General features: G+C 54.7%; 4 protein-coding genes and 1 non-coding gene across 5 annotated transcripts; 3 read left to right on the forward strand and 2 right to left on the reverse strand.

Moving 5' to 3' along the window:
• Positions 1–2766: 2766 nt before the first annotated feature.
• Positions 2767–4987, forward strand: ACRALDRAFT_1064799 (uncharacterized protein; the record flags this gene model as incomplete). Its single annotated transcript, XM_071017041.1, has 3 exons — positions 2767–2884; positions 2965–3785; positions 3902–4987. 3 exons carry the CDS (start codon positions 2767–2769, stop codon positions 4985–4987), a joined length of 2025 nt encoding a protein of 674 aa, XP_070874100.1.
• Positions 4988–5913: 926 nt separating this feature from the next.
• On the forward strand, positions 5914–5996 carry ACRALDRAFT_t183. Its single transcript has one exon. It is a non-coding gene; the product is annotated as a tRNA-Leu (tRNA).
• A 1065-nt stretch (positions 5997–7061) lies between these two features.
• Positions 7062–13337, reverse strand: ACRALDRAFT_2020400 (uncharacterized protein; the record flags this gene model as incomplete). The annotated part of the gene is made up of 7 exons (XM_071020012.1): positions 7062–7452; positions 7537–12288; positions 12337–12759; positions 12828–12909; positions 12980–13131; positions 13171–13201; positions 13271–13337. 7 exons carry the CDS (start codon positions 13335–13337, stop codon positions 7062–7064), a joined length of 5898 nt encoding a protein of 1965 aa, XP_070874101.1.
• Positions 13338–13860: 523 nt separating this feature from the next.
• ACRALDRAFT_1064801 (uncharacterized protein) lies at positions 13861–14258 on the reverse strand. The gene has a single exon (XM_071017042.1). The coding sequence runs from the start codon at positions 14128–14130 to the stop codon at positions 13975–13977; it is 156 nt and encodes a 51-aa protein (XP_070874102.1). The 5' UTR covers positions 14131–14258; the 3' UTR covers positions 13861–13974.
• A 350-nt stretch (positions 14259–14608) lies between these two features.
• ACRALDRAFT_1064802 (uncharacterized protein) lies at positions 14609–17019 on the forward strand. The gene is made up of 3 exons (XM_071017043.1): positions 14609–15226; positions 15450–16395; positions 16476–17019. Exons 1-3 carry the CDS (start codon positions 14746–14748, stop codon positions 16666–16668), a joined length of 1620 nt encoding a protein of 539 aa, XP_070874103.1. The 5' UTR covers positions 14609–14745; the 3' UTR covers positions 16669–17019.
• Positions 17020–17044: the final 25 nt, after the last annotated feature.

The following is a 17044-nucleotide window of genomic DNA, read 5'->3' on the forward strand; positions in this document are numbered from 1 at the left end:
CGCGAGATGTTGAGAAGCTATTGTGTCTAGAACCGCAATATAAACAACAACCTGGACCTACTGGGTATTCGTATACGAATAGTTGTACGAAGCTACAGCAGGAGGGCGCGGGTGAGACTGAGGCTTACTAAAATTAGTCTAATATGAGTCCCTTGTCAAGTCACGGGCACTTTACCCTCTTGACCCCAAGTCCCGCTATTCCTGCTATTGGCAAGTCTGGGGGTAATTACTCGGTACCTACCTAGCGTAGGTATGGGAAAGAGATAACGGGGCACCTACCTAGGTAGTCTGTAAGTGCATATGTACCTTGTACTCAACTGATAAGCCGGCAAGTGTACCTACGTACAATGCCACCCGGTCACCAGCGTTCGATCGCGTCTACGTTTCCCAACTCTCTTCATCGCGCAAAGCCTGGATGGAATTACAACGTATATAGTCCTTAGACCGAAAGACTAGGACGGTCGATCCCAGAATGTCGGTCGTTCCCTGTCCCGTACAAACTTGCGACGACGCCACCGCCCGTTCGCGCCTGGGAACGAAAGCCAAGGCGCTGTGGCTGACAAGCAGACTAGCCATTTTGGAAAGGGGTCCGGAGAATGATTCGACTAGGCAAGGAAGGTATTAAGGCCAAGCCAAGTACTGCATACTCCATAGGAACTCGAGCCTGTCCTAACAAAGTAGAGTACAAAGGGACGACTTGGATCCGACGAGCCGCATTGCAGAATGGTGGCGTCAAAGGCCGTTGCTGGCGCTGATAACTAACTACCGAATATCGCTAGAAGGCCGCTACGCTGATGGACGGCTTCTACTCCGTACGCGAGTGATTACATACAGTCGATAGTCCTATTTAGCGGCCCCTTCTCGTCCCGGCTCCTTTTCATCCACCCCTCACCCCTTCTTGGCGTAACCTGGAAGGTCGCATGGTTCGGGAGCGGGGAATTCGGACCACAAATGAAAAGGAAGTGCAAAGCAGACCCGTGATTTGGTCTGCTATCTCAACGGTAGGTATCGATGGAGCTAGCATCTGGTACATCCGAAGTACAACGAACGTACTTGGCAAACCTTGGGCTTAGATCGGTAAACTCTACTGCCTATTGGTCAGATTCGTCCCCACGCCCCAGGCTGGTTCCCAGGGCAGTTCGGTGGACCAGAGCGACCCGCTAATAAGCCCCATTTTGTGCTCGTGGTCCCGGCCAAAGGTCTGGGTCGAGGACGAGGGGAACGCGAGTTGCGGATGTCAACCAAGGTACGAAGTATGCCATGGAAACGCCTGTGCTCGGTCTGGTGACTCCTAGCGACTCTATCAGGAATAGGAGAGAACATTGGGAATTTAGCATTACATCGTACACATATCCATAGGTAGGCAGAGGGTGGTATAATATTCGAGCACCAAAGTATTCGTACTCTGAAAAGTGTTAGGTACGTTGTGTCTTTCAATCAATGAATGTTGTATCGGTACTTCATATGAACGGCTACATGGCCAATTGTCCTCCCCGCCCGTTCTGAACTTGTACCTAAATTTATCCTGCGGTACCTACCGCATTTGTACCAATCAACTCCCAGCCTCTCGCACCAACACACCTGCGACTTCTAATCTGCCCCACCCGTCTCCTGTATCCCCTTCACCTGCAAATTCCTGAAATTCCCCCCTAACCACCACCATCACTAATTCACCACCTTCTCCGCCACTCCTTCTCCTCCTTCGCGACCCTCCTTGTCATTCTTTACGTTCCCACCATTTACGCTCGCTTCCATCCTCCTCTTTCTGGGTTGTTCAATCCTTCGATACCGTACGGATACACCAGCCGAACGTGTCGACTGGACGTCCTTCAGCCCTCTTTCTCCGACGTCCTCCGAGTTCCAATCGTAGTCGTCGTGTCCGTCAAATTTACGCCAATCTCGGTCTCCTCCTTCACTCTTTCGTCCCAATAAGCACGAGGGGAAGAAAGCCACTCGAAAGAGCTAGTCTTTTCCAGGTTCCATTATGGCTCGCGGCAACGTTTGAACCGAGCACCTCGAGGCTGCACATGCACCTGCACCTGCACCTGCACCCCCTTGGGTCTTCTCCTCTGCCTGGAAGCCATTGTACTCCGTGACCCCCGACGTCTTTTCCTCAGAAAGTCTGAGGTCCCAGCTGGACCGCTACATCTTTCCGTCATTGCCGTTGCACAAGGAGATCCGTACTCGCCATCCAAGTCTCGACGAACAACAGCCGCCGGCTTCCCGCATACGAAAGTAGCACGATTGTCCTTCCACGTTTATTCTCTGTGGTCGGCCTCCATTCGTCCCCAAGCCAGCAGCCACTAAGACATCCTACCGAACCTATGGTACTCGCTGTCTCCAACCTCCCAGAGTAACCAATCTTCACACTGGTCGCACCAGAGGCGCCGCCCCGCGCCCCTTCTCCCCGCCGAACATAACCCACACCGGTCTCCCAGGTGCCCGCCATGACCGCCTCGGCCGAGTTCTCTCGTCTGTCTTTCGGGGCCAGCAATACCCTCGACCTGAGCCTCAATCTCCCCGCTGCTGTTCTCCTTCCGCCCTCCACCCTAGACCAGTCTACCTTTGTGCCGGGAACTCGGGAAGCCGATCGATCCTGGGAAGACTCAAGCGACTCGGATGCCTCGGACGACTCGGACGACGCCGGGCGGGAACTTGCAGGACACGCAACCGAGACACGGGCCGTCCCAGTGATTATTGTCAGACCAAGAGAGGGAAGAGCGGAGGAAGTGAACCACGAGAACACCAGAGTTGGCAACGGCAATAATGAAGAAGACGGCGACGACGACGACGATGATGACGACGAGGGCAGTGATGGCAACATTCAAAAGGCTGCGGGAAACGATGCTGAGGAGACGCCCACCACCACCGCCACCACTTTCTCGTCCTCCGAAGCGCCGCACATTCCGCCTCCGCGAGATCCCCGTCGGGTCGCCGCTCAGGGCCCCGCCGTTGCCCCGGCAGACCACCCTACCGGACCCCCTACCCCCACTGCCCATTCGAATGTTCCTCTCCACCCTATCCCTTCGATGCAAGGCGCCTTTGCCGAGTCTCTTCTCGAGGTCACAGATGGGAAACCCCCGCCCAAGCCCAAAATTCGCTTCGGCGATGCCAAAGCACGCCGCGAGGAGCTCATCAGCCAGGAACGGGATGAAGAGCTTTACTGTGCCAAGTGGCGGTACCGCCCTGGCCAGCAACAGCACGAGCTCCACAAGCTGATGGCCCAGATCTCCTTCGGAGTATACCTGCTCCTCAACGGCATGGCCAACAGCACGGCCCAGGTCGTCAACATCTTGCAGGGCCACATCGACGAGGTGGACGAGTTCCTCGAGGTCGCCATGGAGGACCTGCAGGAGGCGAGCATCGATATACAGGAACGCATCGACTACCTGCGCCTGCCCATGGAAAACATTGACGTGTTTGAGAAGCTGCTCGAGGACCGGAATTTCCGTCTCCAGATTGTCGAGGGCAACGAGAAGATTGAGCACATCATCGCCCGCACCAACATTCTGCTGGGCCAGTACGACGAAGATGTCCAGCAGGGCCTCACCTCGGCGCGGGAGTTCGCCCTCTACCTGGCACAGCAGAAGGACGGCTCCTGGCGCCGCGACCGCCCGGATGTGGTCGACATTTACGAGGCCATGAAGGGCAACACCGAGGGCTGGTTCAATGCTTTCGCCGATATGCAGGCCCGGGGCAAGGAAGTCAACACTTTGGTGGTGAGAATCTCCCAAATCGTGGCCGAGATTAGCAGCAAGGCTGGCGAGGTGAGCCGGAAGACATGGGTGAGTCTTTTCTTTATTTTCTTTATTTTCCTTTTTTTTCCTTTTTTTTTCCTTTTTTTTTTTTTTTTTGCCAACTCTCCGGCTGGACCAACACTTTCTAACCTCGCCCCCCGCAGATCAACATTCCTCCTTTTACCGTGCCGCTACCAGGGATAACGACCGAAGACGAAAGTGGTGGCTCAAACCCACCGCCGTTACCATCCACCCGTGTCTCCTCGGCTAGCGGGGAACAGTTTACCATCCGAGCGGGTAGCCCACACAGCTCCGCGCCAGCCCCTATCATCACCCAGGCCAACCCGGAACTTACGACACATTACGACGTTCCATTGATAAAGACCGAGTCTCCTGTATTTTCGTTCCCAAAACCACCAACTCATCTATCGCCGAGGCACGCCCATAACCCCAGCCAGAGCTCAGTCTCCGAGTCGATCGCCAACTCCGACGCCTATGCCGCCTCGGATGCCGTGGTGGAAGACTCGCCGTTTTTCATCCTGCAGCCACGAACCTACACGCCACAGCCCCCTGAGCCGCTGCCCTCTCCCGTGGTGAGGGAGAGGCCTGCCCTCGCGACGAGTAGATCTGAACAGAACCTAACCAAGAGAACCTCCCTCCGCCAGCGCGTGTCGCTCAAGACGACGCCGCCAGAATCCATACAGATCCCCCAGCCCCATCCTGCGGAATTTGAGCGTCCAACATACGCGTCTCGGCAGTCTCCCGATTCCGCCTACGGGTCTGATGACCAACGTCCGCGGTACAGCGTCGTGACGGAAATGTCTCCCCCTGTCCGGCCACCGGTCATGGCCTCGCCGCGGTCAGATCAGCAGCAGTTCTACCGGCCTGTACAGGCGAGCCCTCACTCGCCACTCCAACAGCGTCCTCTGACGGCCGGGGCGGCGCCGCGACCTCTCCAGTCACACGCTCCGTCGGCGACATACCGGCCCGGCCATCAGCGCAATGCGCCGTCAAGGATGGGCGGGGCAAGCATGCTCAGCAACGTCACGACAATGACATATGACACGAAAACCGTCAACGGCGACAAGAAGCTCAAGAAGAAGCGTAGCGCGTTTGGATGGCTGAAGAAGGCCTTTTCCCTGGATGAGGAAGAACGCATGATGTACGAGGCGCGGAAACAACAGCAGGCGCCCGATCCGTATTACGAAGGCCGCAGCCCCAAATACATTGACGGCAAGCGAGTGCGATGAAGCGGTGCGAATGGAAAAGATAGGCCCAAGGACTCGCCCGGCGTCCACGGCCCTTGCGGCTTTGTCCCGTTACGTCCTTGACCGCGCATCATGCCGAAGCCGAAGGGACTCTGATGTCGATTGGTGATTCAGCGACCATCAGCCGGATCACGATGGAATTCACACACGTACACAATTCGGCAAAGAGATGCCAGTGTCACTCTGACATGGCGGATATTGTCGAGGACGGGGCCCATCGGCCATCCCATATCACCAGAAGCGAAGGGAAAATCTTCAACGCCAAACGAAATATTCCCTTCCCGCGAGTTGATTACTCCCAACCCAACCATAGCGAGCGAGCGAGCGACGCATAGCATCATTTGCCTTGATTGATATTCGGCTATGTTCTAGTGCATACTGCCCACACGTCCTGCATCGAATTGACATGTCGTCGTTGATTTTATATTATTTCCACTTAATTTTACCATCTACTTGCGGTAATGAAACGACCCGCGCGACAGGTCTGGTATGCTAGGCGACGCTCCATTTTTCCCATTCGAAGAAGGAAACGAAGAAAGGAGGAAAAACCATGTTTCAATTTTGACGGAAACATCACCGCGGGGCGTCGAGGACGGATTCTCCTCTATTATTATCCAGCTCCGTCATGTATTCGTATGGGAGGTCTGCTAGCAATGCTTCATTGAATCTATCCGTCCCATTCATCGCGATCCACGGCGCAGGGCGTCTTGGCGGTCACTGTCTGTCCCCTATTCTCGCGGTTTCTTGTATGATATGATAATTGCAGGTATGCAGCACGTGAAGGGAGGGATCTCATTTAGTTGAAATAATAAAAGGTCGCCGACGGGAAATGGTAAAGGCACGGTATAATCTTGCACCTTTTTCCATGGCGAGTGGTGATAATTCTCATTCCCGGACACGATTTCGAAGGCAAGATGGCCGAGTTGGTCTAAGGCGCCAGCTTCAGGTGCTGGTCTAGTAATAGGCGTGGGTTCGAATCCCACTCTTGTCAATTGTTTCTTAATGTGGAGAAAGCAGAATTTCTCTCTTTTTTTTTTCTCCTTTTCCCTCCTTTTGCCCCCTTTTGCCCCCTTTTGCCCCCTTTTTCTTCTTTGCCTACTTCTTCCCTTGACATCCGAGTTCTGACTTGCTCACCTCGTTCTCTTACACTGCGCACGCAGGTAGTTATACTGCATCGCCTTATTTTTGCCGTATATGGAGATGGCTACTACCATTCCTAAAGACAATGGGCTATACTCTGTAGTTGCTCTGCATGTGAACATCTACCCCTTAAGTACAGTGACGTCGACTCGTCTATTAGCACTACAGACCTTGCCGCATGTCAAGTTGGATAGAGACAGGGAGACTGTTCTCATTCTGTCTACATATTGCTCCTTCACCAGGCCGACAATGCAAAATCCCGGTCGTCGCTCCCGAACCACAAGGCGAACACGGCGTCTTCATAAACGACAAGCCGACGATACCTCGTCCCAGAGACCGTGGTGGCGTTGTCCGCCCACGTCTCCCACCCTCAGTTCCGTTCCCTGCTGCGCTCCTCCCAGGGAAACTTGCGCACTCTTCGCCCCTTTGTCCGTTCAGGTTTTCTTCCTAGACTGTGCAAGGGAACAAAAGTCCCAGTTGCACACATGCTCCTTCGGTCTTCCCCTCGTTCCCATGTCATTACACCGAAAACACCACTCTCCCCAGACCTGACGAGGTCTCCATTGGTCCAATGTTGGTTTTGATAAAATAAACATCATAGTCACTCATCCATCAGTCCGTCCCATCCGTCCAGACAAACCTGCCATGTCAAAATCCAGAAGTGGCAACTCGCCCCCAACACACTCGAAACACACACCAGCGCAACAAAAGTGAAGTGGCGCGAGAAGCAGTTGGAAATCCAATGCAAAAGCTGCGGTACTGAAGCAGCACGATACAGAAGTAAAAAGAAGTTGGGAGGAGGAGGGAAGAGAAAGAAAAGGGTGGGGGAAAGAAGGGAGAAGAAGAGAAAGGAAGGAGAAAAGAAGAAGAAAAAAAAACAAGAAGAGGAACAGAAGAGTAGAAAGAAAGAAATCCATCATTGCGTCCGGTAAAACTTCTTGTACAAGAGGTGAAGAAGCAGGTTCACGTTGAGCTTCAAGTTCCCCTCAAACAAGTTCATAAACTGGTGCGCCTCGAACTGCGCCTGCAGCAGGTCCTCGATGGGCACGAGCGCGCTGGCGCCCGGGATCTGGATGTGGCCCCGCGACCCCTCGAGGGAGAAGATGCCCACCTCGTCGCAGCTGATGGTGAGGTTGATCTTGTCCCAGTCGCGTTCGCTGACGCCGCTCCATGTCACGAGCACGCCCTTGTCCGAGAGCGATCGGGCGCTGTACTTGTAGCTGCCGAACTTGGGGACGCGCCCGCTGCGTTCGAGCTCGCGCTGGTGGTTGTATTGCTTCGTGAAAGGCAGGAGGAAGCGCTTTTTCCTGGAAGGGGGGAAGAAACACAGTTAGCTGTCTGTTAGGTCTACTCGAAGGAAAAAAAAAAGAAAAAAGAAAAGGGTCGCTTACCCCTTGTTCTTTTGCAACGTCGCCATGGCAGATTCAATGTAATCATCGTAGCTCTTCCGCTGTTGTTCCAGGTACTTAGCCTTCTGGTGGAGGTTGGATAGGGTCGAGCGGACGCCTTCAAGCTCGCGCTGCCGCTGGACCCGCCGGCGGCTCTTGGTCCGGATATCGAGTGCGATGGCGTTGAGGACGTCCTGGTAGTGGTTGTGCTTGGAAATGCGCCCCATCTTCTCCAGCCTCAGCACGTTCTCCAACGCCGTCCGCTTGAGATCATAGTAGCTCATGCGCGTAATGTCCACCATGTTGACATCCGAATAGGCTCCCCTGGTGGCCCCCTCGTCGGCAAAGTCGGCATGGAGGACGGCTTGCCACCGGTACTCGTCCTCCTGGCTGATGGGCTTGACGAGAATCTCCAAAAGGTTTGCCCCCGTCTGTACCCTGATAATGTACAGGACACAGCGCTTCGTCTCCATGAACAGTGCCTTAATATCGGCGTCCGGATCTGCAACGTCGTGCAACTTCGGGGTGAGGAACATTTGGATATCCGACGACCCCGCCGCCACCATCTCGCTCTCGTTGCTCTTTGCACTGCCGAGGTCCTGCATGATCTCCCGTAGGGCGTCGTCCCGGTTCGGGCTCATGAATGGAAGCTCCGAGGCGACAAGGCTGTGGATGGCAAAGATATCGGTGAGTTTGATGTACAGGGTCGGCTTGTTTTTGGCGTAGAGGTCGTTGAACTCGTCGATATCGAACGTGCTTTCCGCGTCCGGGACGGAAATGGTCAGGTGGGTGAGGTGCATTAACCTGTCAATGGACTCTGCCACAAACGCATTCAGGGGCTGCAAGTAGACGTTCTCTCCGCCAAACGGTCGTCCGGAAGCAATTTGGCCCAGCACCTTGGCCACCTCTCCAAGGTTGCGCTTCTGGAGAGGACTCGGCTGCTTCTCAATGACGCCGACGTTCTCCGGCGCAATCACCGCCGGCTGGAAATAAAACTTCCAGAGCCAGTTCGTCACAGCCTGCAAGAGGAGGTGCTGAGGCTCCCTCCTGAAATGGTCGCTGAGAGCCTCGAACAACTGCCGCGCCACGAGCCGCAGGCCGTATGGCATCCTGGGGAGCAAATCTTCCATGGCGAACAGATACTGGTCGCAAATCTCCCGCAAATCTCGTAGGTGGTCGATGAAGAGGTCCCTCGTCTCCGGATCGCGGATGGCCACCTCCCGGGGAACGTCGAGTGGCCGACGGCTCGGCCGCCCCGTCCGGAGCTCTTCGTTATTGATCGCGGCACGGTAAATCTGGAGAGGGTCGCTTTCGAGGTCGAGCGCCGGGTCCTCGACGATGTTGTCGCGAACCAAGGGCCCGAGCATATCACGAAGATACTTGCGGTCCCGGGGCGATCGCGTATAGTTCGACAGCAGCTTGGACCAAAAGTAGGTGCCCCGCAGGTACTCGCCGAGATCTCGAGAGCTGTCGACCTCTTCCCGAATCGACCGAGCAATGAGCTTCAAGAGGTAGTATTCCTCTCTCCTCTTCTGGGCATATCCGAAAAGACCCATCATAAGGTGCTCGATGCGCTTGCATTCCTTTTCAGGCGTCCCTTGCTCCCTGATCCGTTTGAACAGGCGGGCGAGATACTGCGGCTGCGTCTGCAGGTTGAAGAACAGCTGCTGGTACGACTCGAGCTTCTTCCTGGAACCCTTGTTCAGCGCCTTCAGGTCAAACTGATTGGCCGATGACATGGTAGAGTTGGCGAGGAGACCTATGGAATGGCTGCCGTAGTTGCTCTGGTGCCGGACAACCTCGTCCAGGGTAATCTTGTTCTTGACGAGAAGGGCGATTTTGATGTCGAGTTGGTCGATGTACTGCTCGAGCATCTCGTTCTGCCTGACCTGCTGAACGACCGTCTTCCGCAGCCGCTCAAACTCAACCTCCTCGTTAAAGTCAAAGTCGCTGTCGTTGAGGAGATGCACAAAGTTCTTCACGGCGCTGACGGGCGGGTTCTTTCCTGTGGTCAGACTCTTATACGCCTCGCCCTGAATCTTGCCTCGGACGAAGCTCTGAATCTTGATGACCTTTTGCATATTCTCGTTGAAGTATCGCAGCTTCTCCTGGTACCTGGCACGCACGAGGTGCCCTCTTGCGGCCGTCTGGATGGCGACGATCGATTCTTCTTCCGCTTCCAGTTCCGACATGACCAAGCCGACCTCTTCCCTGACCATCATGGCTCGTGCTAGGGCCTGGAGCACAGTCACCTCGGGGGTGTGGGAGCTGAGTTCTTCCAGGATCTGGGAATGCTTCTGGCGATGCAGGTATCCCCGGATGCGACCTTGCAGCCGAATCACCTCGGACTCAGCTCGCGCCAGCTCATTGATATCACGAGCACCCTGGCGCCTTACCGCCATGCCGCGGACGAAACCCTGTAAGCTGGTGATGACCTCCTCGTGGCTTCGAAGATTTTCCTGCGTCTGGGCAATCTCTCGCCGCACAGCCGCGCCACGGATGGAGGCTTGGAGGCTTTCGACGCTGGGCGAGTGCTGACAGAGTTCCGCCTTCAATGCTTGTGTTGCCGATCGCGCCATGTTACCTCGCAGCGCAGCCTGAAGCGCGGTCCACTGAGGACCAAAGCCCTGAAGGTGGTTCTGCTCACGATCCAGCTTGTCTCGAGTCATCCATGCCCTCGCCGCAGCCTGAAGCGCGGTCCACTGAGGACCAAGAGCCTGAAGGTGGTTCTTCTCACGAGCAAGCTTGTCCCGAGTTATCCATGCCCTCGCCGCGGCCTGGAGCGCGGTCCACTGAGGGCCAGAAGTCTGAAGGTGGTTCTGCTCACGAGCCAGCTTGCCGCGAGCTATGCATCCCCTTGCCGCAGCCTGCAGGAGACCCACGGCCTCGGTCTCTCCGTGGAGAAGATGCTTGTCGTTGTCGACGCGTGATCGCAGCAGCATGCCACGGGCAGCCGCCTGGAGTCGCTGGACGTCGGCCGTTGTTTTTGTCGTTTCCTTCCGCTGCGCACCGAGTCTCTTGCGAACCAAGTGGCCCTTAAACACTGCCTGGATCGCCCGAACGGGCCCTGCGCAGTGCGCCAGCTGAGCTCTTGAGTACTGGACCCTGTCGCGAACTTTCTTGGCCCGAATGATGCTCTGCAGCTCCAAGATGTCGGGTTCCAGCATCCTCCAGAATTTATCCTTGTTGGCGAGTCGGCTCCGGACGATGAAACCCCGGGCCGCGCTCTGCAGGTCGATGGCGAACTTTCTCATCTGAAGCCTAAAACCCATAATCTGCCGAGTCCAATCGCCTCGTATCCGGGACTGCAGGTCAATGAGCCAGTCCTCCGAGTTCCAGAGATGCTGCATAGTGTGGCCGAGCCGCATCCGTAGCATGGCTCCCCGTATCTGAGCCTGCAACTCTGTGACACACCCCTCGTTTTCGGCCAGCTCCCTTTCGATACGTTCCTCCTCGGTCTCTTCTGGCTCTGGCTCGGGCTCGACGCCAAAGTCGGCTCCCATATTTCCGAAACTGGGCATATTAGCCCCAAGCTTATCGAGGCCTTTCTGCATGGCCTCGAGTTCGTGGTGCTCAAACTCGAGCTGGCCGACGAGGTTTCCGATGCGGAAATCGACAATTCCCTTCCTGAACAGCAGCCAGCTGAGAGCATGAATGCAGTAGATCACCTTGGGAATGTTTTTCTTTTCGTACAGGTCGATGAGCTCAAAGCGGAAAAGGTCGGGGAGCTCGACTTCGTCCAGGAAGCGGAAGAATATGGCGATATTGTCTGAATGCCGGAATTGTAGCTTCTGGTGTCGGAATATTCGAAACCGCCTGTCCGGGTTCAGCGATTCGACCACCTCGGCGAGTGTGACGCCGTCCCGAAGTGCCTCCTCCAACTCGACAATGGGCGGAATCGGTTTGTGAATCACGTCCTCGATCCACTCTTTGGCCTCACCGATATGGCAGAGATACTCGTAAGCCTGGAGGAATTGACGTTGCTTGTCCATCCAGTTGCGGCCCTCCCAGCCGTAGGCTGGTCCCCTCTGGGCGTTGCGGTTCTTGTCTCTTTGCAGCCTGCGGCGTCCCCGCAAGCCGACGACCTCCTCGGCTGGCTCGTTGATCTTGAATTCTTCGGTAGACTCGGATTGCGCTAACCGCGACAGTGTTCGGAAATGACTTGTGGACGATCGGCCGAGTTTCTGAAGATCCGGCCGCTCAATGGTAGTCGTGTGAGAATGGGAGGGGGGCACAAGAGGAGAATGCGAATGGGGAAGCGCAGCGCTACCCTTATTGACTGAATCGGATCGAGTGTGGAGCATGGAATTCGGCCGTATGGCTAGAGTCCGCGAGGGCGCCTGGGTGGGAGAGGTGCTGCCATTGTAGTGGCTCATGGAAAGCGCACCCATGTCTACACTCTGACCACGATCATGGCGCTGGAGATGTCGAGGAGGGGAAGGGGACGCATCTGGGATACCGTGTGCAGGAGGTTGCGGCAGCGGGCGCAACGACTGGCGGGCCATGTTGTATATGTTCTCCGGTTCTGCCTTTTTAGGCTTCGGTGCGTCGAGCCCGAACATGGCGTGACTCGATGTACGGTTCGAGCGAGATACTTCGCTCAGGCCGCGCTTATGGAGGTGTGTTGCATACCCGCTCGAGGCAGAAGAGTATTGTGTGCTTGCGCGGCTACGGGCCGAAGAATCGGAGTAGCCGGAAGAAGCTGACGATGATGCGGTAGAAGGTTGACGGTTGACGGTGGTTTCGGGTTCCAGACTTTGCGATTGTCTGAGCAGGTGTGACCTGTACGACATTTTCGGCAACTAGAGGAATGCGTGAGTGGTGCGCGGTGGAGGGATCATGGGTTCGTGCAGTTCCGATGATGATAGTATGGGAAACAGGCGCCTCCTGCTGACTCGGGCAGCCAGGAGGCGTCGGGGACGTTCGATGCTCGGATGTGAATCGCCTTGGCCGGGCGCCTGGAGCTGTTGTTGGGTGATGCTGTCCGCAGGGGCCCTCGACGCCTGAGGATAGAATGGAGAGGGATGAGATGGAGAAAGACGACGGACGATCAAGACCTGGTAGTCTGGACGAAAGGTGGTGAGAAAGGGCGAGAGAGAGTACGAAAGAGTTGCGGGTGCGGCGAAGCAAACGTCTGGGACGGGGAAACGCGTAGTCGAGTGGTAAAGCAATGTTTCGAAAGAATTCTGGTGATAACTTTCATACCATCTGGTCCCTGACGATAATCTCAATCGGCATCGAAGTCGGCAAGGGTGGTTTCAGAGGAGATGCCTAAGCAGAGGCGGAGAATACACTGATGGTGTTGGCATTCGCGAAAACGTGGGAAGGCAGGAGCAAGCAAGCACGGAGGGGTTGCAGTCGCAGTTACCGTGGTTGCTGTGTGAAAGATTCTGTTTGTTTACTTCCTAAAGCGGTTAGTCTCAGTAGTCGTCCCTTGTACCTGTACCTGCCTGGCCTGTGTCGTCACTGCGGCTGATTCTGTGATCTGCCGATTGGCCCAGCTGTCCCAACACCGCCTCACCCGCCTTTTTAATGCGCCACATTTCACCACAGCATAGGTAACCTGTGTCAGTTGTCCTGCGGAAAACGGGATCAATACTGGGCTCAGCGAGTAAAGTTTAGAGGGGAACACCCTACATGATGATCAGAGGGTCTTTTGGTACCCTGCCTGCTAGACTCGCGGGCATTACTTATAGCTTATCTATGTCCGGTGCTGCCATCAGGACATAAAGCTTACTCTGATTGTGGTAGGCGATTGTGTATCTACTTTGCCTACCTAGATGCTTCGCGTATTCCAATATCATGACTCCAGCCCAGTCGGAGTATAAGTCTACCTTATGCGAACTATGTGGCCCTCATCCCACGATGCCTACATGGCTATCTCAACTCCGTTGACAGAGCTCGAAGGGACAGTCCCTCCGTACTAACCCAACGCTTCCTATAATGAAGGCAATTGACCACTACACTAGAAGAAAATTCCATGCTAGCTAGACATATGGACTTCTGGCGTTTATATGATGTACGAGACTTCTCGCATTGTGTGACGGATGAGGTCAACAATTTTGCGGAAATGGTCCTGGTATCGGGATCTGCAGATCAATGCAGAGCAGGGGAAGAGAGCAGACGGTTGTACGTGTGTCTGCGGCTGTGGACTATCAGAGCGGCATGGCCCGACCTCCAACAAAGGATAGCTCCAACAGCACCCCATGGCTCGGTTTAAGCATTCGCGTTGACAAGAGACCCGTCTTTACGTTGCTTGCAAGCAAAATCGAAAGTCGGCTCGTCGAGTCCATGGAAGTGTCGTGGGCATACGCCGAGTTTCCATCTCTCATTCCCTAAACACCCTATGCACACGAACAGCAATAACCAATTCTCAGTAGTCGACGGCTCCTTAGCCCCTGCGCCACGACGTAGCGTAGGTATTGAAGGTAGTTGACAAATTCACCCAATTCGGGACTCGCCCGGGATCCCATCCGCCCGGATATCAGAGACGCCATAAGCCGTACTCTCCACATCGTGACATCTAACCTTCACCGCCTCCTCGCCTGGTTCAAATATCATAATTCCACCCGTTCTAGCTTTAGCCCGTTCTCCCATTTTTCTGTGACAATTCGTCGTTGGGGATGGCCTGCACGTTGTCTATGCTCTAGCTAGCTACCCAGGTCACCTAGTGCAGGGTTAAGCAAGGTGTAAGAGCGTAATACGGTAGGGTCATGTCCTTGAAGTACCTACCTATATGGACGCCAAACAGACTCGATTCTTGGTATAATAGTGGGTAAGCTTTAATAACGAGTAGTTTCTTAGCCACCGACGCGCGTTACCTACTCTACTCTTTACTGATGCTTAGTCACCACAGTCACCACACCTACTAGACTTCAAAAAAAAAAAAAAAGGAAAACATTTCGGGCTCGGTGAGTCTCGGTCAAGCAGAGTAAAATTGGACCCCTGATTATCGAATCATCATGTGGGATTGGTGACAAGACCAACCATGCAGACCCACTTGGCCCCACTCCACCGGTGCATAAAAGTTTCTTTCACCTCCACCATTCTAATTTTTTTTCTCCTTCCTTCTAACGGGAGCAAGAGACCTCTGGACCATAGTCTTTGAACGAGCCAAGCGATTGATCTCCAAAGATCTATTGCCAGAACTCTGTCCTCGCTGCTTTCGTCCTTTGAAGGCTTCTACTTCATTTCTTCTTTTTTCCTGCCATCATGTCCAGCGTCAACGGCGTCGACGGGGCTCAGGTCCTCGACAGCAAGACGGCCATCGATGTTCTCAAGGAATATGAGACACTCGACGGACTCGACGTCCACGAGCTCATGGACACCAGGAAGCACGGAGGTCTGACCTACAATGACTTCCTGCTGATGCCTGGCTACATCGGCTTCCCCGCCTCGGCCGTCACCCTGGACTCTCCCATCACGAAGCGGATCACCCTCAAGACCCCCTTCGTTTCCTCGCCCATGGATACCGTCACCGAGCACGAGATGGCTATCCACATGGCGCTTCAGGGCGGGTTGGGTGTTATTCACCACAACTGCTCTCCTGAATCGCAGGCCGACATGGTCCGCAAGGTGAAGCGCTACGAGAACGGTTTCATCCTCGATCCCGTCGTCATCAGAAGTGATACGACCATTGGTGAGACCAAGGCGCTCAAGGCGAAGTGGGGTTTTGGCGGTTTCCCTGTCACAGGTCAGTTCCCATTTCTTATTACTTGTTTTCGTTTCTGGGTTTCTCTCGAGCAACCCATTTCAGCTTGGATGATTAAAAACCTTTCATAACTTTCGTTCCACCAAATAGACGTCAAGTCATGAGGACGTTAATTAGACTATGACATTTCCTGCTGTCTTTTGTTCTGTCTTTCAGTTGTCATTTTCTCGTCTTGGGCAATGACCGCTAACATGCAACGAAAAAGAAAACGGCAAGCTCGGTTCCAAGCTCTTGGGTATCATCACAAACCGTGATATCCAGTTCGAAGAGGACCTCGACAAGCCCATCTCGGAAGTCATGGTCACCGACCTGATTACCGCGCCTGCTGGCATCCATCTCCCCGAGGCCAACCAGATCCTCGCCAAGTCCAAGAAGGGCAAGCTCCCCATTGTCGACAAGGACGGGAACCTGGTCTCTATGATCTCGCGGTCCGATCTGACCAAGAACCAGCACTTCCCACTCGCCTCCAAGCTACCTGATAGCAAGCAATTGCTTTGCGCTGCTGCCGTTGGCACGCGTCCTGAGGACCGCGACAGACTGAGGAAGCTCGTCGATGCCGGTCTCGACATTGTCGTGCTAGACAGCTCCCAGGGCAACAGCATGTACCAGGTAGAGATGGTCCGCTGGATCAAGTCCGAGTTTAAGGATCTCGACGTCATTGGCGGAAACGTCGTGACGCGTGAGCAGGCAGCGACACTCATCGCTGCCGGTGTTGATGGTCTGCGTATCGGCATGGGCAGTGGCTCCGCCTGTATCACCCAGGAGGTCATGGCCGTCGGCCGTCCTCAGGCTGCTGCCGTTTACTCGGTCAGCAACTTTGCCGCCCGCTTTGGTGTTCCTTGCATTGCCGATGGCGGTGTGCAAAATGTTGGCCACATCGTCAAGGGTCTTTCCCTGGGTGCTTCTACCGTCATGATGGGCGGTCTCCTGGCTGGTACCACGGAATCCCCCGGCACATCCTTTGTTTCGCGGGAGGGCAAGCTCGTCAAGGCCTACCGTGGCATGGGTAGCATTGATGCCATGCAGGACAAGAGGGCAGGCAATGGTGGCAAGGACTCGCAGAAGAGCAATGCCGGTACCGCTCGGTACTTCTCCGAGGGCGACAGCGTCCTGGTTGCTCAGGGCGTGACGGGTTCCGTCTCCCACAGAGGGTATGTTTCAACATTTTATCATATGCACACACGCATCTGCCTTTCGTTTCAGCAAATTACTAACAATGTCTTCTCTGCAGTCCCATCTCCAAGTTCATTCCCTACCTCGCTGCTGGCCTCAAGCACTCCATGCAAGACTGTGGCATGCAGAGCCTGCAGGAGCTCCACGAGGGTGTTCGCAACAGCACCGTGCGCTTCGAGCTGCGGACTGCTAGCGCTCAGCTGGAGGGCAACGTGAACATGGATTCCTACGAGAAGAAGCTCTTCGCGTAAACGAAATGAAAACACAAAAGAACCAAAAAAGGAAATGAAAACATGAATAACGGGTCTGGGAAAAAAGTGATTGGAACGGAAAGTCCCTCGAATCATGGGCTGGATGGGAGGAAATCATGAGCAAAGCGACTTGCGGGGAAACAAGAGGGAGTTATGGGCGCATTCGGGATGGAGAGGCAACATTGGTGACCTGTGGTGGTTTTGATGAAGAATCTAGAGCTACCCTTGGTGGTCATGCTAGGCAACGAAAAGTTCAGTGTCATGACTGCCATTTCATGAACCTGTTAGAACTATGATACCCTTAACGTTATATGATGAATATGAAATTTGAAACATTATTTGGAGGCTGTCATGCTGCTGTTTGAAATTTTACTCA

The sequence above is a fragment of the Sodiomyces alcalophilus genome, assembly GCF_042370955.1.
Source record: "Sodiomyces alcalophilus JCM 7366 unplaced genomic scaffold ACRALscaffold_5, whole genome shotgun sequence".
Taxonomy (NCBI): Eukaryota; Fungi; Ascomycota; class Sordariomycetes; order Glomerellales; family Plectosphaerellaceae; genus Sodiomyces; species Sodiomyces alcalophilus.

Coding starts and splice junctions, on each gene's coding strand:
- ACRALDRAFT_1064801 (XM_071017042.1), bottom strand. CDS start 14,130: ATGGGAGAACGGGCTAAAGCTAGAACGGGTGGAATTATGATATTTGAA.
- ACRALDRAFT_1064802 (XM_071017043.1), top strand. CDS start 14,746: ATGTCCAGCGTCAACGGCGTCGACGGGGCTCAGGTCCTCGACAGCAAG. Junction 15,227..15,449: donor TGGCGGTTTCCCTGTCACAG/GTCAGTTCCCAT, acceptor GCAACGAAAAAG/AAAACGGCAAGCTCGGTTCC. Junction 16,396..16,475: donor GGTTCCGTCTCCCACAGAGG/GTATGTTTCAAC, acceptor TCTTCTCTGCAG/TCCCATCTCCAAGTTCATTC.